This window comes from Calonectris borealis, chromosome 1, assembly GCF_964195595.1.
Source record: "Calonectris borealis chromosome 1, bCalBor7.hap1.2, whole genome shotgun sequence".
Taxonomy (NCBI): domain Eukaryota; kingdom Metazoa; phylum Chordata; class Aves; order Procellariiformes; family Procellariidae; genus Calonectris; species Calonectris borealis.
This window is the reverse complement of record NC_134312.1, coordinates 188,818,955-188,845,452: the sequence shown is the minus strand read 5'-3', so window position 1 is coordinate 188,845,452 and position 26,498 is coordinate 188,818,955. Positions and strand designations below refer to the sequence as shown.

The window sequence follows — 26,498 nt, the reverse complement described above, 5'->3', positions numbered from 1 at the left end:
GGCAGGACATCACCTTTGAGATAACAGATACACCAGCCAAACTGCAGGCTAAAGGTTTCACAGCACTGGCCTTGTTGGTCTTCAGGGGACTGCCGATGTTTCTAATGACCTACAGACACAGTCATCAAAACGAGGCTGATGTAAGTAGTGATGACTTCAGATCATGAAAACACAGCTTGTAATTCAGTTATTTAGTTGAGCAGGTATGTGTGCACATGCAGATGAGTGTGTGTCCGTGTGAAATTAGTGCTTATTTTCCGCCCTGCTTCTTTTAATGTGGTATCGACATGCCCCTTTCCACTCCTTCTCATATTTCATACTCTCAGATTTTAAAATGCACCTGAGGTTGCAGGCAGGTCTCCCTGACTTTCCCATCTTCAGGCACTTCCCTGTGAGAATAGCTGGAGGGAGGGCTAATGAGGAAGAGGAGCCTCTTGCCAGACGCAAATCTAACTAGCCCAGGTCACAGCAGAAGAAAGTTATGACATCCATACAGATGGCCTGTATGAAGTGGGGTTTGCCCTTCTCTCGGTGCTCCTTCAGCATTGCCACTCTGACACTAGTTGTCCATGTGCTCTAAGCATCATCTGGGGACCATGGGACTGAGCAGGGCAAAGGAGGAGCAATTTCATCTTGGATGTAACGTGGCAATGTGGTGCCAAAACACTGCTGAAACAGTCCCATAAAAATTCTTTGTCCCGTCTCTAAGGATGGGCTAAGTTTTCACCTGGGGAACACAGGGATGTTGCTTTCTCAGGTGAACAAATTTGCTCTAGATGGCACGATGGCATGCTCCTTCCTGGAGATCAGGTTGAGTGGGTTCCTCTGGATCAGTAAAGAGAAAAAGGATTTTTAGGCTGTCTCTATTATTGGCTTTTAACCTCCTGGACATCCTGGAGCTAAACAGCAGTCTGGCCTTCTGCTGCAAAAGCAAGCCCAGATGCCTTCTTGCCTCCCTCTTCTTCTCTGTAGATGCATTTATAATGACTTGTATTTCCATGGTAATCTACACAAGGCAAAGAGATTTACTTTTTATCTAAAAGTTGACACATTTACCAAGTCTAGGACTGAGGTCTTTTGACATCTTTCTCCAGGCTTAACATCACTAAAAAACTCAGAATCAGACTGTGAGATCTAACTAAGCACAGTAAAAGGGAGATTCATCGAATCCATGGGAGACCTGTGGAAGAATCTGGCATGTGGTACACATTATTTTGTCGCTTAGCCATATTGTGCAAAAATTTATTTACTGGGCAGTTTGGTATTTCTTACTTATTTAGGAAAAGTTCTGTGCCTCAGTTGATATAAATGTTACAGTAAACAACCAGCTGGAATTCAAGTATATGTGTCATTTAAAATGAAAATTTCTGCATAGAGTCTTTCAATTCTCTGAGCTTTCCACTGCTCAAGAACATACCCTTTCTATTTGCTGGCCCTAGAGGTGAAGGTTTTACCTGCGGGAGTCCTGTATGCAAGTCACCAGTGTGCTAACTCCAAGCAGAAACACTTTTACTCTACAAAGACAGAAGCACTGCAGAGCTTCAGTTAAAATGAGCCAACTTGCAGTCAAGGGCCAAGGAGGTCATTACCTGGGAATAACTACAAGCACATCAGGGAATAACTAAAAAAATGTAATATTCAAATGGTTACCAAGACTAGCTTTGGGAATTGTGACTGCCTGCCTCCTTATGAAAGACCAGACAAGGCAGCACAGCTTTCTCCAGCAATTTCTTACCCCTTGGAGGCCTCCCTTCTGCACGCCGCAGTTGGCAGAAGGTGATGGCAGCCCGTGCAGACAGACCTGCGCTGGCACTAAACTAAGAGGGTTTGGTTGCAATAGCAAGATTCTCTATTTCAGCTTGTTCCGCTGAAACCACTGGGGTCTGATCACCATTGCTCCTTGCTGCATACATGAATGGCATAATCTGAAATCCCCAGTCCCTAAATCCTTTTTCAAAATAAATTTCTTCAGGACATTTATAAATCTCTCTTTCTTTCTTTCTTTCTAGCTCTTTGATAAGTGTAGACTTCTATATGCCTCTGTTAGTCCATTTAGTGACTGGGTAATCATATTACACAGAGGGATAACAACTTCTCTTGATTTAAGATAGCTGTGAGAAGCCAATAAGCACCTTGGCAGAAACCTCTGCCCAAAGCAAAAGTAAGGTCACTAGTTGAAAAGCAAAGACTGTATTGGTGAAGAGACTCCACCAAAAATTGGTATGCAAAAGGTTGTGCCTTCCTCAGATGCTCAGAAGGACTGGAAAATCCAACAAGGAAACAAGAACGACCAGACACGAAGGACACAGAACTACTGTAAACAAATCCTGCAGCACAGCTAAGAAAGGGGATTTGAGGTGTGTATAGGCAGGAATAGCACTTAAAGCCGAGAGTAAAGAAACCGCTTCCTGCTGTTGGATTCTTGCTGCCTCTAGGAAACAAGGCTGCATGCACATTTTGTAAGGGAACAGGATTATACCAAAGCAGTAAGCGACTCCATCAGCAGTTTCCTCTCATAACTCAGCCCACCCTGGAGCCCTGGGTTTCTAATCGATTGGGTCAACAACGGGCAACTGCCCTTCATTTCTTGCTCTGTCCTCCCTGTAATGCTCCTCTAATTCTGTTTCTATTTAATTTATTATCACAGTCCCACAAATTAATTTGGAGACACACATCTCTGTTCTTGTAAGAAATAGGCTTCAGGACAGGACATAAATGAGAAACAGCAGGAAGACACTAAGACTTTTCTGATTTTGTTTTTCTAAAGTGAAATAGACGATTTACAGCATTATATTATTATAAATGATCATTTACAATAATTTTCTCACATAAAAAGAATTGAATATATCTCCTACTAGGCTAAATAATATGTTTCCTTAGAGATTTTCTGAGCTGCCAAGAACAAAGCCAGTTCAAAATTTATAGAATAATCCAAGTATTACCTGGCACCCCCTATGTGAAATTAAATATAAAGTAGTTTTCCTTTCAGTTGTGTTAAATAGAACATGTGTGACCAAATAAAGTGTTCCAAGGGAAAGATACAGAAAACCAGCTCTGTGTGTGCCCTTGAACAAAAAACTAAATTTGGCCTATAGACGGTGTTAAGGAAAATTCCTGGACCCGCTCTGACTTTAGTCCTGTGAGGATGGTGCCTCTGGAATGCAGAAAGGAGACGATGCTCCACCAGCACTGTGACTCACTTAGCTCTCGAGGAAATCCATCTGAAAGCAAATATTAGGTGGGGATTTGTGAGAGAAAACTCCTCACCCACTCCTGCCTCCACCAACACAGGTACCTGCTGCTAGGGAAGAGGTCCATGCTTGTCTCACATGTGAGGAGAAATTCTAGCCTAGAACTTTGGGGACACTGCCACGCTGACTAGGAAAGGCAGAAGTATTTTAACATTCGTGCTAACTAGAGCAGCCTCAGATGATGATTCCCAAACCACCCAGAGCTTTTCAACATCCCCTCTCCCCAGGTGGAAATTTCTGCTTCTGCACTGCTACCCATCAGCAAACTGAACAACCTTGCTATTGGCAATGTGCCTGGCGCTATTTGGGTAGCAACAAAATTACAACATGAAAGGTTTGTCATGACTGGAAACGAGTCAGCTGAGAAATAACATTTCCAGGTGCATGGAGAAATCAGCTAAGTGTTTGCAGGTCTGGGGAAACAATGACTCCTGTAACGGTGAGTGCCACACGCCAAGCAGAGACATGGAGCCAGACTGAGTGGTTTTTCTGCGGATGTTTAAGTGAAAGCGCATAAGTAGCTGTTGCTAAACTCCAGCTCCTGATATAAGCCCCAGACACGTTTGCATCCTTGATACTCAGAGGAGGACATGGTCCACAGTCACCCCACAAGTGGCTCACTGTGGTTTGCGTTTCTAGAGCAAGCAAACATCCACACAGGGCACCATGGTAGCCCAAAGGAATAAATATTATTTCAGTCCAAAATATTGAAAATAATGTAATGGCTGGGTTGCACCAAGGCAATTTTTATACAACATGAAACTGAGGGTATGCGTTGCATGCCTTGGGAGATAGCATGTGAGTATACGTGGACGGCTGTTTGTTGTTTGACTCTGTAGATGTACCAAAGGAGGACATTCTCCAAGTACAGAAAGGCATCAGATACCAGGCATGAGCTTTTCTAAAGAAATTAGACCATATTGCCACACTGAGCTGCTTTAAGGACAGACTGGCCTTCTCCAAGCAGCAGTCCCTCCAGAGGTCCCCAGCGTCACAGCCCATCTCTGTGCAGTGGCCCATGAACTGGCCCATAACCTGAGTATGTCTGAATCAACGCGACTGCTAAAACTTCAGCTGGGGAGGCTTTTTTCTTTGTCATGCGAAGGGGAATAAAGGTGCCGAATTTTGTTGAGAAACTGTAATGATATTTCTAAAAGGTATTTCCTATCCCTTGGACATTTATTAAGGCACATAGTAATGCTCATTTGTATTCAAATTGATTGAAATGGATATATGTGAGGTGAAAGCATGTGACTGACAGTTTCTGCTTGAAGGAGACTTCACGGAAGGAACCTTGACTTTATCAGTTCACTCCCCCCTCCTTCTCTTCATCCTAAGTAGCCCAAGTGTGCCATCCTGCAGGGCACATTGTAAATTCTGGCTTTGATTCATTGATAGTCTCAGCAGCTCAAGGCAGCTGCAAACTGTCCAGTTAAAGTGGTTTTATGGCTACTATATACCTCTGACGATTTGCAAGCCAGCAATGTGTACCACTAAATCAACCTTTGTCAGTTTTACCAGGCTTTTTGAGAGAACAACAAGAAGGATGCTATCGCTTTACTTCTTAACCTTTGGTGTTTTCAAGAGCCTTTTGTCATTCTGACGTTGTGCCCACATGCTTGAGGTTAATGCAGGATTTATTACTCATCTTTATTGTTTGGGTTCTGTTTTGCTGTTTATTAAAGTCCATAGAGTTTGAAACAGCTACCTGTCCATAAATCAAGCTATATAAATAAACTACTCTCTACCAGAGGAACATAATATTTAGGGTTTGTCCGCAAGGGAAAATGTTCTGATATAAGTGGGAATGTCAATGTCAAGTGGAAACGCAGTGCTTGAATGGATGCTCCCATTCTGTGCTGAGTGCTTCCTCGTGCCTCAGCTTAGTTTGATTTGGAAGCAGGGTAAGATAAACCATAAAAAAGCATTCAGGGGATATCAAGACTTTTTCCTGACTGACCTTGAGCTAGCAGAAGCCAGGGACATGGAACACGCAGGGTGTGGAATAGCTGTTCTGTTACAGCCCTGCCAAGTTGTTTCCTTCAGATCTACTGTTTGCACATGGTCCATTTCCCAAATACCTGCTCGTCCCTACCCGGTAGCTCTGCGTGACCCTTTCTTGTGAAGCTGATTTTCTTCTCTTGACGTTTGAATACACAGGCACACCCTGTGTCATCTTAAACATCCACAGTCACCGAGAGCAGGGAGCTGGAAAGCAAGGACAATAAAACCAGCACGAAATTATGCATCTGAATCATCACGGAGAAATAGATCAGTCAGCTTCGATCTTTAAAGAATTAATTCAGTCAGCTGCAATAATGCTAATACAGCTTAGACCAGGACTTTTTGTTATGTGTCTACAGGACACATAACAAGCTTTGGTCAAGCTTGATCTTGACCAAACCCAAGTGACGTGTGGGAGACATTCTTAGCCATCTGTGATGCTTACTAAAAGTCCCATCAAAATAGTGGACATGGGTTGCACATGGAAGCTCCTTTATTTACAGTTTAAACATGACTGCCTTTGAATTTGGTCCCTGTGTCCTCACTGGGATTTGCTATCCTGATGCTACAGAAACCAGAAGCTACCGGTTGAAGGGGGACAAACTCTTTTTCTTTGGGGAGGGGAGCAATAAGTTTAGTCCCTGTAGAGATATGAAAAGAGAGAATTGGGCTGGAAGTTAATTTATTCCATGCAGGAATGCCACAATATCTTTTGTGGGATCCCTTGCATCAGCTGAACTGGCATGTACACAAAAAGCAGGTTACAGCTGTCAATGTTCTCTGTTACCAAACCGTGGTACCTCTGGTATTTTCAAAGTGTATGCAGGCCAGTTACCTGTGGCTGTAGGGGAAAGACGCCTTGAACAGTCATTCAGAAAAACTGACATGACTAGCAGTGCCTGCTATAGCTCTGCTGTGAACAGCTCTTCTGCGCTTGTTAAAGGAATGACAAGGAAATGTGGGAACTCCAGCTACAAGCTGAAGCTCATTTCCATTTTTTAAAGCCAGAAATCTGGATTTAGATGCTAGTCTCCAGATGCTGCTAACAACAAAACAAAGCAGGTGGGGAATTGCTGCCCTTGTATTTCGGGTGAGGACTTGTAACTGACTTCAGCCTTTTACTTGAAAAAGTTTGCAATTACGCTAAAATTTTCCTCTTTCTAGTGCTGCTGCCTCCTGATGCAGCTGTAGTAATGAAAGGCACCTTTTTACTCTGTCGATACCATTGTTTATTTTATCTCTGCAGCTCACACTAGGACTTTGAATGAAATGAAAAAACGACCCTGCTGTTATCAGTACAGGGCAGAACCGGACGGGAAACTTGCGGTATTGCTCTGACTAGTGCTGTGTCTTCATGCAGCTGAAGTGTAATGCTGGGAGTCGCTGGGTGCCTTCAGTATCCCTTCAACTCATCTGAAAAAGAAAAGGAAATTCAAAGCATTCCCCACCTCCCTGGAGGTGTTCGGCACCCCAAATTAGTCAGCCGTGGCTGGGCAATGTGGCTCCTGCAGGTGACCTCTCCCTCCGTGCCGTCAGATGGACTGACACGGACCTTTTTAGGCAACAGCTTTCCTGGAGTCACTGGAGGTTTCCATCAGCTTGACCCAAGAGCTGCCACACACTGCATGAGTTTGCACCTCACCCACTGGCTGCTCGTAGCCCAAGTTCAAGCATTTAGGGCTGTGCAGCAGAAACAGAAAGGGCAATACCACAGGCTCTCCACCAGCTTCTGCCCTGGGCAGATAAGAACAGCACTTTTGTAAATTGGCCCAAGGCATTGCCATGACTCAGTTCAAAGCTGTGCAGATAAAATAAGCTACAATGTTTTTAAGAAAATAAAGAGCAGTAGTGTTAGAAAAATAAAGAGCTTTGCAGAAGCTCCAGAAGCACCACAAGAATGGAACATTTCAAGAGAATAATAGTCTAATATTATTATTACTGTTGTTATTATTATTGGTCTGTACTGTGCCTGGACTCCACAGCCTCCCTCTAGAACTGGAGCTGTTATGCTGGGCACTGGAAATGTGTGAAATGAAGAGACAGCCTGTGCTTTTAAAGGGCTCCCAGTCTAAGCACCCGAGTGGGAAGAAGGGAAAGGAAGGGAGGTAGAGGGAGGTACCATTGCAATGCTGATGTTGAGAGGATGAGTTTCAGGACTCATGTGTGAACCAGTAAGGACATTCTTGGGCACACAGGGGACAAGGTAGGGCACAATATCATCCTCACATCATAAGAAATTATTCTGTAATTAATTTTTTCTTCCTCAGAAGCCAAATACAGCATCTGGGATTTCTGTTCAAAGATGCCAAGGGGACTGAAACTCCCAGGTTATGCTAACTTTCCACAGGAGTCAGACTCCTAGCTGCTTTTATCCAAACAGGGCTGCATTATCGCTCCCTGCTTCACAGCTCCACTTCTGCTGTCTTCACAGCACATCATCCCTTTTGCTGTCTGAACATTGCCTCTCTCGGAGAGACAGCATCCATTTGGGGGGAGGGGAGGAGACAGATATTGAAAAAAACCCAAAACCAACAACCAAAGAAACAGCAGCTGTTTGATTTTTATCAGACACTAGCAGCATTTGCAGAAGTCCCTGAGGAAATGGCTGAGTGGGCTTGAATCAGATGGAGCCGTGCAAGGAGAATGGACTTCATCACCTGGCCTTGCTGATCATGACAGGACAAGGACGTAGCACATGCCCCAGAGGAAGACAAGGTTTGCACGGCTGCCATTGCCTTCAGGGCTGTGCTTAGAGAGAGGAAACCTGTAGCGGTTGGCAATGCTGTAAAGGGATCTTCACAGTCCTGCAGGGTGAACCACATCTCAGGCTGTCTAATATTGGTGTCTCTCAGCGCTTAATTTGTCCGCATCGTTCCTCCAGTCGTTGCTATGGAAAGTTTTTTTAGCATTTAGACTGTGTCGACTGTATGGAGATTACAGGGAGAAACGAAAAAGATCCAATGAAAGATTACTCTCAGACCTATGACAAAAATTTACCTTTCTTCCTAAAATCAGGATTTCACAACCTAGTCAGAAACCAGTACCCAAAACACATTTAATCCTTTCACAAAAAACAGCCCAAGACCACCCCAGAAAAGAAAGACACGATATCATCTTGATCATAGTTGATAAAAGCCTCTGCCAAGGTGGCAGGAACCCAGGAGCAAGTCTGGAGATCACTACAGGGGGCCCAAGATCCAAGAACATAAGGAGTTATACTTTTGTTGCTACTAGTTGTCATGGGACAGTTGGATGGAAGCAAATGTGTTCTACCCGTGACTGAGGTTTTTTGAAGGAGAGAGGGAATTCAGATTAGAGCAACTGCAAAATCCTATGTAACACCAGCGCTGCTCTTCCCCTGCCCTTCTTTGCTGGGAGCCTGTAAAAGTAGCGGCAGCACAAATGCCAGAGCCACAGCTTAGTTCACGAACCTCAACTTCTGCAAGACGAATGTTTCACACAGCATCCTTTCTTAGTGTGGCCCCAGCAAAATGTCGCAACAGGGTTAGCATCGTGCTGCTGTTGAAATATGAGATGCAATATTTTTCCTTCCCCTGTGTAAATTCAGTTTGGTTTGGGACGTCTATCAATCATGGCTCTATCTGTTAGTGTTCATTTGTGTTGTATAATCATTAATTCTTTGAGAAATATCTGTGTATAGCTAAGAGTGCTTCTGTTTATTTTTTCTTGGAGACTGGAAATGGTGTTTTTTATTATTGTGTTTAACGTCTTTCTCTAATCCACCTTCAGGTATCTCCATGCCTATACCTGTCTTTGGACTACAAGATGACTCCAAAGTGTTTAAGAAAGGCAGCTGCTTACTTGCGGATGACAATTTTGTCCTAGTAGGCTCTTTTGTGGCATTCTTCATCCCTCTAACCATCATGGTGGTCACCTACTTTTTAACTATCAAGTCGCTGCAGAACGAAGCTATGCTATGCGTGAATGACATTGGCCCAAAGACCAAGTTTGCTTCATTTAGCTTTCTCCCTCAGAGTTCCCTGTCCTCAGAGAAACTCTTTCAGCGCTCTTTGAACAGAGACGTGGGGACTTCTGGGAGAAGAACCATGCAATCCATCAGCAATGAGCAGAAGGCTTCCAAGGTTCTTGGCATTGTCTTCTTTCTGTTTGTTGTGATGTGGTGCCCGTTTTTCATCACCAATGTGATGGCCGTAATTTGCAAGGAGTCATGCAATGAAGAAGTCATTGGAGGACTACTTAACGTATTTGTTTGGATTGGCTACCTTTCTTCGGCTGTCAACCCACTCGTATATACGTTGTTCAATAAAACCTACCGCTCAGCTTTCTCTCGTTATATTCAGTGTCGCTACAAGGAGGAGAAGAAACCTTTTCAGCTGATCTTAGTGAACACTATCCCAGCACTTGCATATAACTCCAGCCAGCTCCAGCTAGCACAAATGAAGAGGTTGAAAAAAGAGGCAAAAATGATGGCTAAAGATTATTCAATGGTCACAGTAGGAATACATCATTTGGATGGCACCTCCAAGGGAAGTATTAGCCCAGCGAACGAAAAGGTTAGCGGTGTGTGACGGTCAGCAGCTGCCATGACAACCACTGCACGTATGCTGAAAATTTCACCTGGCTGTGAGAAGCTCTGATAGCTTAGGAAAATCAGCCCTGTTCAAGAGACCCTCTAATAACATCACATACTCCTCATATTATCTTGTGGATGAAAAGCAGGGCTGAAATGGTATCAAATGTGCAATTTTTTTTCATACAGTACTTTGGCTGTTTTAAGCACAGGCTTTATTAAACTTATTTTTTTAATATTCTAAAGGATATATTTCTTAAAAAAAAAAAAAAGCAATTTCTGGTATTATAACATGGGCTGTGAAGAAACCTACGCATTTCTTTTCTCTTTGCAAATGAAAGCTAAGCTGTTCTTTGATGTCCTCGCAGAGTAGGCTCCAGCTAGTTTGTCTTGCTACAATGAAATTTTGTTATCATTAACTGAATGAGCACTTTATGGAATTTTAAATAAAATGATGGTTAATTTGCTAATATATATTTAAAATAAATTTTAAAGTCTTAAAGAAAAATCTATTAAAACCTGTATAGATTAATTATATGGACATTTTGGTAACAGTGTTTTTATGGCTATTTTTTTCTTCTGAGTGACCATTCTGAAATGTTACTAGGCTTTTCTGCCATTCGTTCTATAGTTCACATTAGCAATTTTCAAAGGTAAATTATACTTGAATGATTCTTTGTTTCTACCACCATTCGTAATCTTTATTTCAAGTCTTGTACTTTATTTCCATTCAAAAAGTTTAATCTGTTCAGCTTAAAACTTGAAAGTAATTTTTTCAAAAGTAATTATTGGGCTTGATTCCCTGCTCCTTCCCACTGGTGTGGACAGGGGAGTGAAGTGAGAGAAGAGTGGAAAATCAGGCCCCACATTGCTAAATAATTTCAGGAACGATTCCATGTCCATGCCTCTGTTCGATTCCAACAGAGTCTGACTCAAGTAATGTCAGTGGAAGTTTTGCATGAGTAAAGCCTTCAGTAAAAGGTTGCAGCAGATCCTCTCTCATTGTTTCCCTTTGGTTAAAAAGGCCATTATGAAGATGTCCTTCTGATTTTGTTTTGGGGCTTGTAGAGCCAGAATTATTAGAAAACTGTTAGTTGCTCAAAATTGTTTTCCCTGGTTTCGCTGTTTTGCTGTTATGGTAGATTGCTCAGGAACGGTAGGTTGCTTGCACTATAAGGACTCAGCCTTAATGAAATATGTATGGGCAAATGGGGCCCACTTGAAAAATAACAGGACTTATAAGCAGCACTGTATTTCACCTGCATAGCTCCAAGGGCAGAATACATTACATAAAGAACATCAAATACATTGCTTGACAGAAATGCCTAGTCATGAAACTGTTTGCTTTTGGGCATTGTAGACAATGCCAGCGGGACTCTGCTGGAGAGCAGAAATATAAATGTGGCATCCACCTGCAAAACCTAAATCTAAGCATTTGATTCGTTCCATTAATTTTGCAGCCATAATCATCAGAAGCAGGATGTATTCCAGTCTCAGATCCTGTCCACTCTGAAAAAAACACTGCCTACCCAGAAGCCAAACTCCAATGCCTTCATCAGTCCTTCTTTTGAAGTTGTTCAGTTTTCACAGACAAATTAAATTTCCACTAAGGCAAAGCAAGAGAGAGACAGAGAGAAACTGAATCTGATTCTAGCCTACCAGCTAGGGGTCTTTGGAAGAGGAAGACTTTTAGCTTAAAATACTCATCTGTGGTAGATGAGGACTTAAAACTTGCCTGGGTATTTGGCTGATTTCCAAGAAACTGCTTTTATTGTTCTCTTGCCAGTATGATAACTCAAAGTACCATTTTTATGAGTCATTTCCTCCAACATGGGATAGGTCAGAGCCACCGTGCACAGGTCACCCAGAGCTCTGTGTGCACATGGTGACACTGACTCACTCCACAGCCCTCAGCCTCCACGCCTGGGTCAAAGCGTCGTGCTGTAGTCCCGTCGCAGTGATGCCATGCATGTCATCCGTTGGCTTGCAGCCACTAATGGTTTTCCCCCCAAAACTGGGAATTTAGGATCATCTGATAAATCAAGTGGTATAAATGCTGTGCTCACCAAGGTGGTTTATATGGTCTCTCTGGCTCTGGGTACACTCGATTACCACAACCAAATTGAACAGCTTCAGCAGAAGGAAAAACGAACTCGCTGCTCCTGCCTCCCTATGCACACCCTGCTCCCACACAGTGCCGTGTGAGGGGTGCCACACAGGCACAGAAGGGATTTCATGGGGAATCTGCTAAACGCAGCTGAGCATGAGGACCACCGTAGTAGTAGGGGCGAGCAGTGACTTTCCCCTGTTTCCTGACGAGTTTGATATAGACCCCAAATCAGGGGGTTTGAGCTAAGCTCAATGGCCAGCTCGTATCACACAGGCCAGCCAGGCAAGGGATGGAGCACTGACAGAGCAGAAGTGGTCCAGGGCATCCCACAAAACAGCGTATCTGGTGTTCAGATGTCTCCACTCCACAACTGGAGTGATGGTTTTGAGGATTCACCCTTGGGAACGGGCCCTTCTTCTAGGGAAGAAGCAGGCAGTGATAAAACCAAAGGTCTTTTGTGAGTAGAGGTCTGAGGCTCAGGATCTGCCACCAAACCAGATTGCCTTCATATGATGAATACTGACACAGGATCAAAGGTCTCTAACCCTGCATGCGAGAGGAAAGGAAACACAGATGCTTCCACCGTGGAGGGAATTGCCATGTTTTGTGCAATTTGTGCCCGTCTTGCTGCAAGTGTCTCTGGCCTTGCAAGAGAAAGAAGCAGATGGGACGGACAGCTCAGGTCCTATTGGCCATTTGTGCCAGGGAGCAGAGCCTGCCTGCATCCTGTACGATGTATATGGCACCCTGCACTTCTCCGAAGCTCAATTCCTCCCAAAACTCCTCAGGGTGCGGTTGCTGGTCTGCGCAGTCTCCTTCACCAGCTTGCGCTTGATAAACTGTTACTGAGCATTTAGCGTTCACTGCTTATGCTCTCCACTTACCGTCTGCATTACGCCCACGTGGCAGACAAATCAGCCATCCCCCCGTTCCTCTTTCATTTCACCTTCTGTTCCTTTTTCACAATGTCAAATTGCTCAGGTTGCAAATACTGACAGGGAATGTTTCACTACAAACAGAGAGGGTTTCAAATAATTGTTTGATGTTTTATTAGACGATGACTCTGAACAGTAATTTTTTTCCAACTTATTAAAATAAAACCTATGTTTTGGACCTAAAAGATTTGACAGCATTTCTTTAATTGACAGCTGGAGGTAACATAACACTTATTTTTTGCTTAGAAGCAGGGATATGTGATGCCTGACGTTTTAATTCTGCGAGCACTCAGACAGGTGGGTTTGAGTGATGAGCAGCTTTTGCCTAAGAAGCCTCTCAAAGCCAAGAATGCAACAGCAGAGAAAGACCAGTATCTCCAGCTCTTTATGGACATCTTTGACAGTTTAGTGAGGCCTGATTCTGCCACCTTGCACCAAAATGTTAATAGATTTTTGTGTGGTTTGCCTTAGTGAGGATGACAGAGTCAGCGTCTGAATTTGTTCTACCCACCATGCCAGATCTGCGGGAGGTCGTTCATCAGTAGATAGCAATTAATAGAGTCATTATATAGCAGACAGGTTACAAAGTTCAGCTGTTTTAAACCAGAATTTATAGCACTGGGCCCACGCTTGGGATGAACACTACAGTTTAGTACGACCAGCTTCAGAGCAACACTTCCACCTTGCAAAAAAAAGTGAGTGTTTTCATTATGCATCAGACTGGAATGGAAACTTTTGTGATTTTTCCAGGCAAAAAAAAGAAGACGTTCACACAGACTAGCTCAGAAGTTAGGGCCTTCCCCTACTTTACAGGAAAAGCATGCTGAGTCAGTCTGTCATATCTGCATCCAAAAAACCCGCTTTGTCTGAAAAAATGTTTTAATCAACAATTTTTCAAGTAGATCGACATTTTATTACTGTTAAGACTGCATCTGAAAAATGTCCAAAGACATGAAGCTCACCATGTATCGCCTAAGCTGGTGTGCATCCTTTATACACTTCAGGGTAAAAAATCCTATGTATCTATCCCATCCAGCCAACCACGCACTGTATTTATGTAATTATTGCCAGATGGTGAGATGCATTCTATTTTGAATACCTATATGTTTGCTTATGTAAATACATAGAGAAAAACGTTTGCCGTATTTTGTAATGTTAATGTAAAATGGTGTTCCAATGCTTTATTGTTTTGTCAGATCCCACTGCTGGTAAAGCAGATTAAAATATTTAAATGCCATCAGTTGTTTTATAAACTGGAGCTTTGTCTTAAGTAGTTGTTTTGGTTTAGTTTAATTTCTCCCATACATATTCACAGTACAATGTCTGCTGAAGGCTAAAGTCATTCTAAATGTCTTGCTGGACAAAGAGAAAGAGCATGTTGCAGAATTTAACTATCTCAGTAAACTGGTCCAAAATGAGCCATTGCAATCATTCTCTTTTTCTAAGGACAGCCGTTCTTCTACTGAAAAGGTATACTTTTTGGATAAGTATAAAACATTTCAGTCTCAGAAGAAACATACTTGCAATAGAAATAAGCCAATTAAATTAATTTCACTAAGAAGTGGCAGTATAAGATTAAAATTAATAAGCAGCATTAATAAATAGCATTGCACAGTTGCACAGACATAAATGGATGAAGTTGCTAAGCCACTGTCCATCATATTTGAGAAGTCGTGGCAGCCTGGTGAAGTTCCCACTGACTGGAAAAGGGGCAACATAACCCCCATTTTTAAAAAGGGAAAAAAGGAAGACCTGGGGAACTACAGGCCAGTCAGTCTCACCTCTGTGCCTGGGAAGATCATGGAGCAGATCCTCCTGGAAACTATGCTAAGGCACATGGAAAATAAGGAGGTGATTGGTGACAGCCAACATGGCTTCACTAAGGGCAAATTGTGCCCGACAAATTTGATGGCCTTCAACGATGGGGTTACAGTGTTGGTGGATAAGGGAAGAGCAACTGACATCAGTTGCTGGACTTGTGCAAAGCATTTGTCACTGTCCTGCACAACATCCTTGTCTCTAAATTAGATAGACATGGATTTGACGGATGGACCGCTCCATGGATAAGGAATTGGCTGGATGGTCACACTCAAAAAGTTGCAGTCAACGGCTCAATGTCCAAGTGGAGACCAGTGATGACTGGCATTCCTCAGGGGTCAGCATTGGGACCGGCGCTGTTTAACAACATCTTTGTCAGCGACATGGACAGTGGGATTGAGTACACCCTCAGCAAGTTTGTCAACAACACCAAGCCGTGTGGTGCAGTTGACATGCTGCAGGGAAGGGATGCCATCCAGAGGGACCTTGACAGGCTTGAGAGGTGGGCCCGTGTGAACCTCATGAAGTTCAACAAGGCCAAGTGCAAGGTCCTTCGCATGGGTCAGGGCAATCCCAAGCACAAATACAGGCTGGGCAGAGAATGGATTGAAAGCAGCCCTGAGGGGAAGGACTTGGGGGTGTTGGTTGATGAGAAGCTCAACATGACCCAGCAATGTGCGCTTGCAGCCCAGAAAGCCAACCGTATCCTGGGCTGCATCAAAAGAAGCGTACCACCAGGTCAAGGGAAGTGATTCTCCCCCTCTACTCTCTCTCTTTGCTCTTGTGAGACCTCACCTGGAGTACTGCATCCAGCTCTGGGGCCCCCAACATAAGAAGGACATGGACCTGTTGGAGCGACTAAAGAGGAGGGCCACAAAGATGATCAGAGGGCTGGGACACCTCTCCTATGAAGACAGGCTGAGAGAGTTGGGGTTGGAGAAGCCTGGAGAAGAGAAGGCTCTGGGGAGACCTTATAGCAGCCTTCCAGTACCTGAAGGGGGCCTGCAAGAAAGCTGGAGAGGGACTTTTTAGAAGGGCATGTAGTGATAGGACAAGGGGCAAGGGCTTTAAACTGAAAGAGGGTAGATTTAGATTAGATATAAGGAAGAAATTCTTCACTATGAGGGTTGGGAGGGACTGGAACTTCTCAATCCAGAGAAGTTGTGGATGCCCCATCCCTGGTAGTGTTCAAGGCCAGGTTGGACGGGGCTTTGAGCAACCTAATGGAACGTGTCCCTGCCCATGGCAGGGGTGTTGGAACTAGATGATCTTTAAGGTTCCTTCCAACCCAAACCATTCTATGATTTTATGAAATAACACCTGAGTCACAGAACCACAGTGCCATCTATTGGTAGTATTTCCTTTCACAGAGTATTAAAATAAGAAACCAAAATGGATTTTGTTACCTTTTTGTTTTCTCCATCTTAAAACCAAAATAAATTTATTCCTCCAACTGATCTTACAGCATACACAATCTTGTTTACAATTGCAATGCATATCAAAGTAGTACAGCTGTTAATAAGAAGTCCCCTCAAAACCTTGCTGTAATCTTAAGGTTTCAGCAAGCTTTATAATGGATAGAGAAAAGCATACAAAGGCATATTTTTCAGAAGTTATCAAACAAAGGGAAACAGATTGTTTTAGCTACAAACCTGTGAGGCACCACAGGGTGAAATGTGCCAGGTAAGATCCCTGAATTGAAAATCCACTCAGTTTTACCTCTGTAGTACTAAACTACTGTACGTAGGCTCTAGGGTATCATAATTTCTTATGTTCTTTGGAAAACTCCTTGCCCGATTTACCTGTTTTGACACACTTTGCACTGACCATTGAAAGAGAATACATTTAGCTTATCCATCTGGCACTTTAAGCCATAAAAGCAAAGATATTTGCAAAAGAAGGTATTTGTTCTTCAGATTTATAGTATAATCTTCTGAGGACACTCCTTGAAATGTGGCAAAAGGGTCTTTGGAGATTTTATATAATGCAGTGAAGTTCTTCGATGTACCTGCAGCTTTGACATGTGAGACCTGGCAAATAGGCACAGCAATTTGAAAGCCTCCTTGATTGAATCTTATTATGTTTGATGTAATTTAATCACAGACATACCATGTTATCTGACCCTGAAAGTAGTTCTAACAATGGTTGTGCAAATCATAATTAATTATGTCCAAAGTTATTTGATTACACAAAAGCTTAACATTTTTCAGTCAGATTGAAATCTTCATGTTAGGATAAAGAAAAGCTGACAAATTCAATAGTTTTATTCAAATTCAGTGTGTCAGCTTATCTGTGTAAAGTTACTCATATTCTTAGTGTTTGCAGGACATCAGTTGGGAGTAACTGCATCTAAATTGCTTGGGTTCTATCACTGCGTAACCAGTAAAAAACCATGCAAAATAGATGATGGTTAAAGTTGTGTTAATATTTTAATTACCAAATTCCTATCAGAATGGAAAACTAAAAACTAATGCAAACAAAGAATTTTAGGTGGTTGCGGAGAAAAATTAGAGGTCATCATGGCCAGGCATGGTTTCTATCTTTGTTTTCTATCTAAAATGTGCAAGGTAATATTTTAAATATGACTACTTTGCCACCCTGGGCGTGAACAGAGTGTGCAGAGAATCAGACCTGGAATCTTTCCTTAGGAGATCTTAATAAATAAGCAGAACAACTTTCTTTTTTTCTTTTTTTTTTTTTTTGTTTTTTAAAAATCTGTGTTCACACTGGGGATGCTTGGAAATGATCCTCTGTCAGCAGACTTCCTTGGGGTCATGTGTCAGAAGATTTGCCTCAAATCACCAGTGAAAGGATAACGAAACAAAAGAGAAAATCATACAGAGATTACGTAAAGGACATAAATCAACCTATGGATGTATTCTCTGAAGGGAATCAGCATGTATGTGCATAAACACGGTCCCTCATCAAAGGCTCAAGAGAAGCTAACCACAAGACAAGGTTCTTGCATGGTGGAAGAACCCCTGGGAGATAGGAAACAGGCAAGACAGAATAATCAGTCCTCACCATGGAGGCAGGACACCAGTGAGTCCTACAGGGGCCTCTAGAAAAAAAAAATGTCACAGGTGACAGTGTGCATAGTGGAGAACTGATTGCAAAGACCACATGATACTCTGTGACAGCTCTGGAAATGGCAGGTGAAATTCAAAGTAGAAAAAGTAAGGTAATGCATTTTTTGGAGGAAAAAATCAACTCTAGCTTTACATACAGAATAATAGGCTCTAAACTGACCGTTACTACATGGGAATGAGATATTTGTGTTATGGTACTGTGAAAAAAATGATCAGCAGTAGTTTAAAAAGTATTTAAGGATAACTGTAAAGGGTACGGAGAAAGGCAACACGGACAAACAAAATTATAGGATGGCTTCCATACAGGTAAATAACTAAATAGAATAGGACTCTTAAAAGATTGGGCAAATTCATGAAGCCAAAAAGAGCTCTTTAACATAGAGACGATAGACATTTCCAGCCAGAGAACTGAAGGGATTTCAGACTGCTAGATGTTAGTGGGTGCTCTCTGGAGCTGCTTGCCAAATGCTTGTGCTATTCCTTCCACCAGTTTGTGCTACAGCTCATCTTCAAAACGGGGTGTTGGGCTGAATGGACCTTTGGTCTGCACAACTACAGCTGCTCTTCTGTTAGATTTCAAATGAAAAAGTGATCTATATATGAATTTAATTAAGCAATTCCCCATTTTTCTGTTCCTACTCTTCCATAAATAGTGCATTTGCAATTGACCTAAAAAATCTCAAGGAGTTAATTTGTAAATTCTTAGGTCGCAATTCACTGACAATACAAATACTAGTATTTTGTGAGTGCACTGTTATTCGTCCCGTTATATGATAAGTGTTCTGTAGCAATAGAAAAGATTGCTAGTCTAAAAATCCTTAAACACTTGTTCACTGCTCTGTTTATCAGGAACTCAGTAATAAAAATTATGTTCATGCAACCACACAACCGCCGCAGGAAATGGAAGCAAAGAAAACAGAAGTTAAAATTATGGCTGCTGAGTTTCCAAGCAAATTTACAACACACTTGTTTTGTAAAGGCTCTGCTGCTGAATAATTTGAAATGACAAAGATGTTTGGGTGATCCCTGTCTCTTTGCAGAAAAAGCAAAAGGGGTGTGAGTTGAAAAACTAATTTTTCATTGAGTCATTTAGGCTGGGACCCCTAGGTCCCAGCTGGGGGTTTGCTAGTTAAGTGTCCAGGTCTAAGCCAGTTGACCCAGCTCCTAAAGGCAATGGAGAAGGAGAGGCAGCCTAAAATGAGTATTTAAAGCAAGTGGAAAGAATCACCCTTCGGAATTGCCTACTGAAGAAAATCCCAGCCTTCAAATCCCGTAAGTATAAAATAGCTTCATTCACAACTAATAGCAGCTATAATGTAGTCACATAACATTGCTTTTCGAAACTAAATACTTGGGGCTGATGGGGCTAAGGCTAAGCCTGGAGATATGGTATAGGGGATGAATTTCCCACTGTAAGAGGACTATTAACAGTCACCTTTCGGGTCCTTGAGGGAGAACACAGACTATTTGCTGAATGGGTCTTTTGAGCAACAATCACATGGGAGAAGGTGAAAAGGTTGAACTGTGCCATCTTCTGATCTGCCCAAGAAGCAGGTGGCTGATGAAAGAGGAGCACGCTGTGCCATTTTAAGTGAGGTTTCACCTTATAGACTTACATTTGAGGAAAAAAGGGGGAAAGAGAAACATGTTGAACACTACTGCAGCCACTGTCAGATTACATTCATATTTATTTATCCTTACAATTCTTTTGAGGAAAAGGCAACTACTGCTGGGACCTATTTGCAACTGAGGTACAGTGAGATAAAATCAGCAAAAGAAGCCACTCAGTGAGCCAGGAGCAGAACCCAGAAAAAGACATGGATGAGGGTCCCCTACCTGTGAGCCTCTACTTCCCAATGTTGAGGGAACAGAGATTTCCAGAGGACATCTGGGAATCTGCAGTTCTTACTGACACATGAAAAAAAACTCTTAGCAATGCAGTTGAGATTTGTGTGTTTGAAATGAGTCAGGTCTACTTACTTTAAGTTTGAGGAACCAGCAAAAGTAGGAAGCAAAAGCAGTTTATAAAGGCACTTTCTGAGCTGAATTACAGCAGTCCTGAGACCCCGAAAGACCCAAAGAAAGACAGATTATCCCAAAGTTCCTCTTTGATACTCCCATGAGAAAGAAATGGTAGTCATTTGGGAAGCAGCACACAGGGGCCTGAAAATTAATCCAAGGCAGGATATCTGCTTCAGAGATCTTGTGAAAGAGATGGAACTATTCAGGGTCAAATGAAGGTGGAAAATCGCAGGATTTAGAAGCAGACTAGTCCAACAGATACTCCACCAAAGTATTTTGAATTGCTGCATGTAACTATAATACAATAATCTGTTTTTTTCTTAGCTATATATCTCAGATTGCACTCCATCTCAACATCCAGGTCATTAATAAAGACACTAAACAGTCTTGTCCCTCGTATCGATCCCTGAGGGGTGTCACTCTGCCAGCTGGACTCTGTGCTGCTGATCAACACTCTCTGAGCCCAGAAATCCAGCCAATTTTCCACCCACCTTATTGTCCACTAATCGAGCCCATATTTCGCCAATCTCACTAAACGGAGACAAGGAGACTAAGAGAAGTTGTTGCAAAGCCCTTGCTAAAGCCAAGGTATACAACTTCCACTTCTCTTGCTTTGTCCATTGAGGCAGACTTCTCATCAGAAGGCAAATAGACTGATCAGGTGTGCTGTGCTCTTGGTAAATCCATGTTGGCTATTCCCAATCACCTTCTTGTTCTTTGTATACCTGGAAATGGCTTCCAGGAGGATTTGTTCCATTACTTTCCCAGGGATAGTGGCAAGGCTGACCTGCCTTTAGTTTGCTTATTCCTCCTTCAATGCCCTTTGTTGTGGTTTAACCCGGCAGGCAGTCAAACACCACACAGCCGCTCGCTCACTCCCCACCTCCTCCCCCTCCCCACGGTAGGACGGGGGAGAGAATCGGAAAAACAGTAAAATTCATGGATTGAGATAAAGACAGTTTAATAGGACAGAAACGGAAGGGATGATGATGATGATGATAATAATAATAATAATAATAATAATAATAATAATAATAATGGTAGAATATACAAAATGAGTAATGCACAATTCAATTGCTCACCACCCGCCAACCGATGCCCAGCCCATCCCTGAGCAGCGATCGCTGCTTCCAAAACCACGCCTCCTAGTTTATAAACTGAACATGACGTCATATGGTATGGAATACCCCAGTTGGGGTTAGCCAGTTGGGTTAGCTGTCCTGGCTATGCTCCCTCCCAGCTTCTTGTGCACCTGGCAGAGCATGGGAAGATGAAAAGTCCTTGACCAGTGTAAACACTACTTAGCAACAACTAAAACATCAGTGTGTTATCAATGTTATTCTCATACTAAATCCAAAACACAGCACTATACCAACTACTAGGGAGAAAATTAACTCTATCCCAGCCGAAACCAGGACACCCTTCTTGAAGGTGGGTGTCACATCTCCCTTTCCCCAAACATTAATAGGACCTTCTGGATCATCCCGATCTTTTAAACATGATAGAAAATGGCCTTGCAATGACATTGGCCAGTCCTCTCGGCACCATCTAATGCATCCCATATGGTCCCATAGACTTGTGCATATCCACATGAGTTAAGCTCCCAAACATTGTCCTCTGCTCTGGCTAATACTCACCTGACAGGCCAACTTTATCGGTGAAAATTGAGGCAAAAAAAGAGCCACTCAGTATCTCATTCTTTTCCATGTTCTTTGTCAGTAGCTCCACTGCTCCATTGAGCAGTGGGCCCACATTCTCCTTAGCCTTGCTTTTGCTGTCAATGTACATAAAGAAACCTTTCTTGTTGCCCTTCATATCACTTCTAGTTTCAGTCCCAGCTGAGCTTTGGCTTTCCTAACTCCATCCCTGCATGCTTTAGAGATGTTTCCATATTGTCCCCAGGTAGCCCATCCCTGCTTCCACTTTCTGTAGGCTTCCTTTTCGCATTTGGCACAGTCAGGAGTCTTTTCTTCATCCATGCTGGCCCGTGCTCAATTTTCTGCAGAGTGAACAGATTCTTCTTGTGCTTTGAGGAGGTTGTCCTTGAAGATCAACCAGCTCTCCTGGGCTCTCCTTTGCCTGCCAGGGCGGTCTCCCTTAGGATCCTGCCAATAACCACTATTTGCTCTTCTGAAATTCAGGGTTGTGACTCCATTTGTTTTGCTCACTTTTAGACACTATAACTAAATAATCCCACATATTGGCGAGTGAAAACTTGTTCCCGTCAAGGTTTATTATTTTCTGTGATTTCAGTTACTCAGCCTGAATCAAATTAAATGAGGACATTCAGAATTTGTTGAAATTCAGATCAATCAAGTTTTTTGCTGTTTCTCTTGGGGCAATGTGAGCATCTATTTTTACTTTTACATCTTAAATGATGTTTGGAATCTTCTGACTCTTTCATTGCCTGTACTTCCCCTAGGAACCACACATATTATTGAAATAAATGGCCTTCCTGCTGGGGATCTCGTCGGTTGTTCCAAAAGCCATCTAGGCATGTTACCATACTCAATCTTTGACAGCAATAAAATACTGCCTTTTTCTCAGCATTTTTAAAAGCCATGCTCTTTAAAATAATCTTTTAAATAAAGAGCAGAAGCAACCTCATGTATTGTAATTTTGCATGACTCTTCTTCTTACATCATTATAGATAACAGATTTAAATAGTCCTCACAAAAAGAGTTTGATACACAACTTAAAGATTCTTTCTGTTATTTTGATCCTAAATTTGACAAATGACTTCAAGTCTGAAGGCCTGAATTGCACCCCAAGACCAAGAAAGAAAGTCCACTGTACTTGTGTTACTTCAAGGATCATGCAGGGATCAAGAAATCCTGGGAATGCCAGCTGATGTTGCTGATCTTAACTTATTCCCTCAGACCTAAGGAAAAGCCTATCGCCTGGGGAAAGCCAACCATAAGCCGAAACAAATAGCATCTATGTCTCCACCTCTCCTTGGGGCTCCCATTAATAAGGCAAGCTCTAATGTTCTACTAAATTATTTATTGGCTGAAATGGAATTTAAATTTGTGCTTTGGCATTCTCTAAGTCAGATCTTAACTATTACATTCCTATCAGCCAGTATCTTTCTTTAGCTGCAATTATATCTCAAATTTTACTTGGATATCTGAATTCAAAATATCAGCTTCAAAGGCTCAGTAAATCCAACATGAGGAATTTAAAACTCTATGTGGAAAAAATTCTCAAATAAGCAGACTCTTCGTAAGTTCAAAATTAATCTGTACTAGAAAGAATTAGAAAACAAGAGACGTAATACAAACACGTGCAGTCAATTTACTACAAAAAAAAGCAAGACTGCTTCATTTTTAATTGCATTAAGCGGAAAATACTTTCTGTCAGAATTATCAGACACATATACCTCACTGGATTTAGTATCAGTTGTAACGTGTGCTTAATTTTGCATTTTTTCTGAAATGGTAAGAAAGTATTACTAACATTTCTTACTCATATTACTGTAATAAAAGAAGCATGCTTGTTTTTTTCCCTGGAAAAGCTTTCAGTGTTTTAACTGCTCCAGAGACAAAGAATTTTTTAAAAAAACACTAACTTTTTCTAATTTCTTATGATAAATGGCTTCTTTCTGCAACTGCAAATCTTCTGTGTATATATTTCCTGCAGTCCCTCTGCAAAGAGGATTCATGAACATGCCCAACCTCAGAGCAGCTCACAGCTATTGAGGCCATTCCAGATCACCAGTGCAGTGCTGCAGAAACACCAATAGAAGATATGGCCAAATTAAAGAGAAGCCGGGGAGCTATACTGATAATCAGAATGACGAAAGACAACTGCTGATCTAGAAATCATCTCTGGCCACAGAAGAGATTGTGTAACTTGACCAAAGACAAATTCACAGAGCTGCTGAGGGAAACTTCTCCATTTGCTAATCTTTTTAATCAAATCAGGTTCTTATTACAGACTGAATATTTTTTCCTATAGACTTAGAAAACTTGTAAAGAACACAAAAAGAGGAGACAGATAGAATTGACACCACTGTAACTTGCATTACAGTGCAAGACTAAAGGAGAACACTGTTTCCCAGAAAGACCTATGGACTCAAATGACACAATAAGTTTCTAACGAACAAAAAGGAAATAATGAAAGCAAGAAATGGAGCAAAGAAGAAAAAAACTCAATGTAGGCAGATAAAATAAGTGAGGGTGTGTAGTCTCTAGCCTCTGGCATGGGTTTTGTTGGGCAAGTTGTGGAAAAAGTAAAGAACTGCCTTGAAGGGACAGCAGTTAATGACATGACAAGGTGCACCCAGGTGAAATCTTGACAGTATGGAAGGAAAGAAAATAAACTTCGGAAGATCTAACATCCATCTAAGACAAAAGGTAAGATAGATGGATGTGGTAAAGAAGGGGAAATAGAAAAATAAATCAATAACAATGAAGTGCCAGAAAATTCTCCTTCTCCCTGTGTCAAGTTTCTCCCTTGAAAAGCTAGAGACTCGAAGCAGATTGTGTCAATATAGTCAGCATGAAATATACTGAGAGATAATACTGTTATCAGCCATATATGTTGCTTGGAAATGACCAATAGCATGGTATAAGACAGTTTAAGATAATTTAGATAAATATGACATTAGAATTGTAAATTATTAAACTATGAACAATTACTATAAAGAACACTGGAAAAGTTCTTTACAGAAAAGAACAACATACAAATAATTTCCTGGCAAAGTAGACAGTGCAGTGTGAAATCAGTGCTCTGAATAACCAAAGTGAAGATGAGATCACATACAAAAAATTGAGAAAAAATGACTGAAAAGCCCTAGGAGGAGGTGGAATCCACAGATATTAGTTAGAAGAGGTTAGCAACCACCATCCTTAATTCAGACTACCACAACAAAAACATGGGAAACGCATGCACCCAGATGCATGGCTGAGGGAAGGACTGTGCTTACTGAAAAGAAAATGGGAAAGGAAGAATTTGGTACTATAAGCTTAAGACATACAGGTTGCTTGCCTACAATATGGAATTTTCTTGCTGGAAGCTTTATGGCAAATGTGTTTGAGTGGGTTGAAGCTAATGGTATGTTTCCCCAAGTACAGAAAGGATGGTGAAAATGCACAGAATATAAAGCCATTCTTACAGATGCCAAAAGAAATGCTAGGTAGATTATATGAAATCATATCTCATCACTGCATTAGATCAGCGGTAAAATGGTTGAAAGTACTGTCTGTGTAGCGGGAACATACAGAAAGTATGTTGGAGAAGTATGTCTTGTACTTAGAATACAATGATAAAGTAATACGTAAGGCAAGAGTACATAAGCCAAGAGATTTTCCAAAGTGAGTACCTGTCATTCTTTTCTTTTAATATCCTCATTTCTACTGGTTGCCCCGCTGCAACATATAAGGAGAAGCCATTTAATGACGAAGAACAGGAAACCCATTTCACATCTGTTTTTTTATAGATAATCTGAAATGATATGCAGAATGATACCAAAATGAATTCACTGGTGACAGCTGCAGACACTGTCTCAAAGGATACAGAAATGGCATTAAGGTTAAACAAATGTGCATCACCAAAGATACCGAAAAGATCTATACCACTGCACAGAAGAGTCTGCACCAACTTGACTCCCTCTACCTTACACTGTCCTCAACACTATACCGGCGTGTTTTCCACATTCTTACACACAACACACACTCAGCTGTGTGCCATGAGAACAGCCCTCTGGAGGGCTGCGACACAGCTTTCACATTATTTAGCGATGCATTTACTTCAGTCATTTTTGACTGAAAAGACATACAAAATAATGCTTATCTCTTGATGTCATGGAGACGTGGGGAAGCCAGGTAAAGTCATCAGCAGGCTGCCAGTTGGATCCTTCTGAATACGTCACTCTGAAATGGGAGCAAATTGGGCAAAGGTTATCTAAGGGATTTGGACAGGAAGACCGGGAACATATCAAAATCTTATCAGCATCAGTGCTGAGGTAGGCAGGTTTTATATTGACAAGAGAGAAATAGCTAAAAACAATTGCAGATACCATGGAAAATGAGACGTGCGTAATGACAGCTGACTATATACAGAAGAGAGAAAACAGACTGGCTAAAGTTCAGATCAACTAACAAACTAACTGGGCAATATCTTGCTAGTGAGAGTAGGACATTAAGAGAGCTACAAAATGCACACAGATAGAGATGGAAGGAACAACCTGAAGAGTGTTTGAGAAACCCTAGTGAAGAAACACACTTTGATTTGCTTAATGGCAACCTAAAACTTCCAAAAGAAAAACTGAGAGAAGAAAGTTTAAACAGCTCAGAGACAGACTATTTGTACCAGCTACATCCAAGTAGAGAGACAGGATAGGAAAGCTGTTCTGGAAGGCAGGACGGGTGGTCCAGGTCCAGGGTCCAGCAGCTGGCATCCAAACAGATCCACTGTGGAAGAGTAGAAAGTAATGGGGGGACAAAGTTGCCGGTACTGCACTTTGCTAGAATTAGGGATTAAAAATAGAAACGAATTATTGTCACATCAGCAAAGTACCAGATGATCAGACTGCAAAGTGTTATGGGCAAAAATAGTAACTGTTAATGCAGTACATGCTAGGAGACTAAAAAGAGGGAGAGCACTGTGCTGAGGACATGTTTTTGGCATCTGATGGGCATATTTAACTGCAAATTTGAAAAAAACAAAAGACGACCCTTTAACAGCAGCAAGTGAGAAGAACTTGGGTTATGAATA

The 26,498-nt window shown here is 41.9% G+C and overlaps 1 protein-coding gene across 2 annotated transcripts in view; it reads left to right on the top strand.

The window, feature by feature from the left end:
* Positions 1-10,495, top strand: part of HTR2A (5-hydroxytryptamine receptor 2A) — a 28,244-nt gene extending 17,749 nt beyond the window's left edge. For both annotated transcript variants that reach the window (XM_075139493.1, XM_075139498.1), the window contains exon 4: positions 9,006-10,495. In XM_075139493.1, coding sequence (XP_074995594.1) covers positions 9,006-9,805 — 800 coding nt within the window. In that variant the 3' untranslated portion in view covers positions 9,806-10,495. The remainder of the gene's footprint in view (positions 1-9,005) is intronic.
* Positions 10,496-26,498: the final 16,003 nt, after the last annotated feature.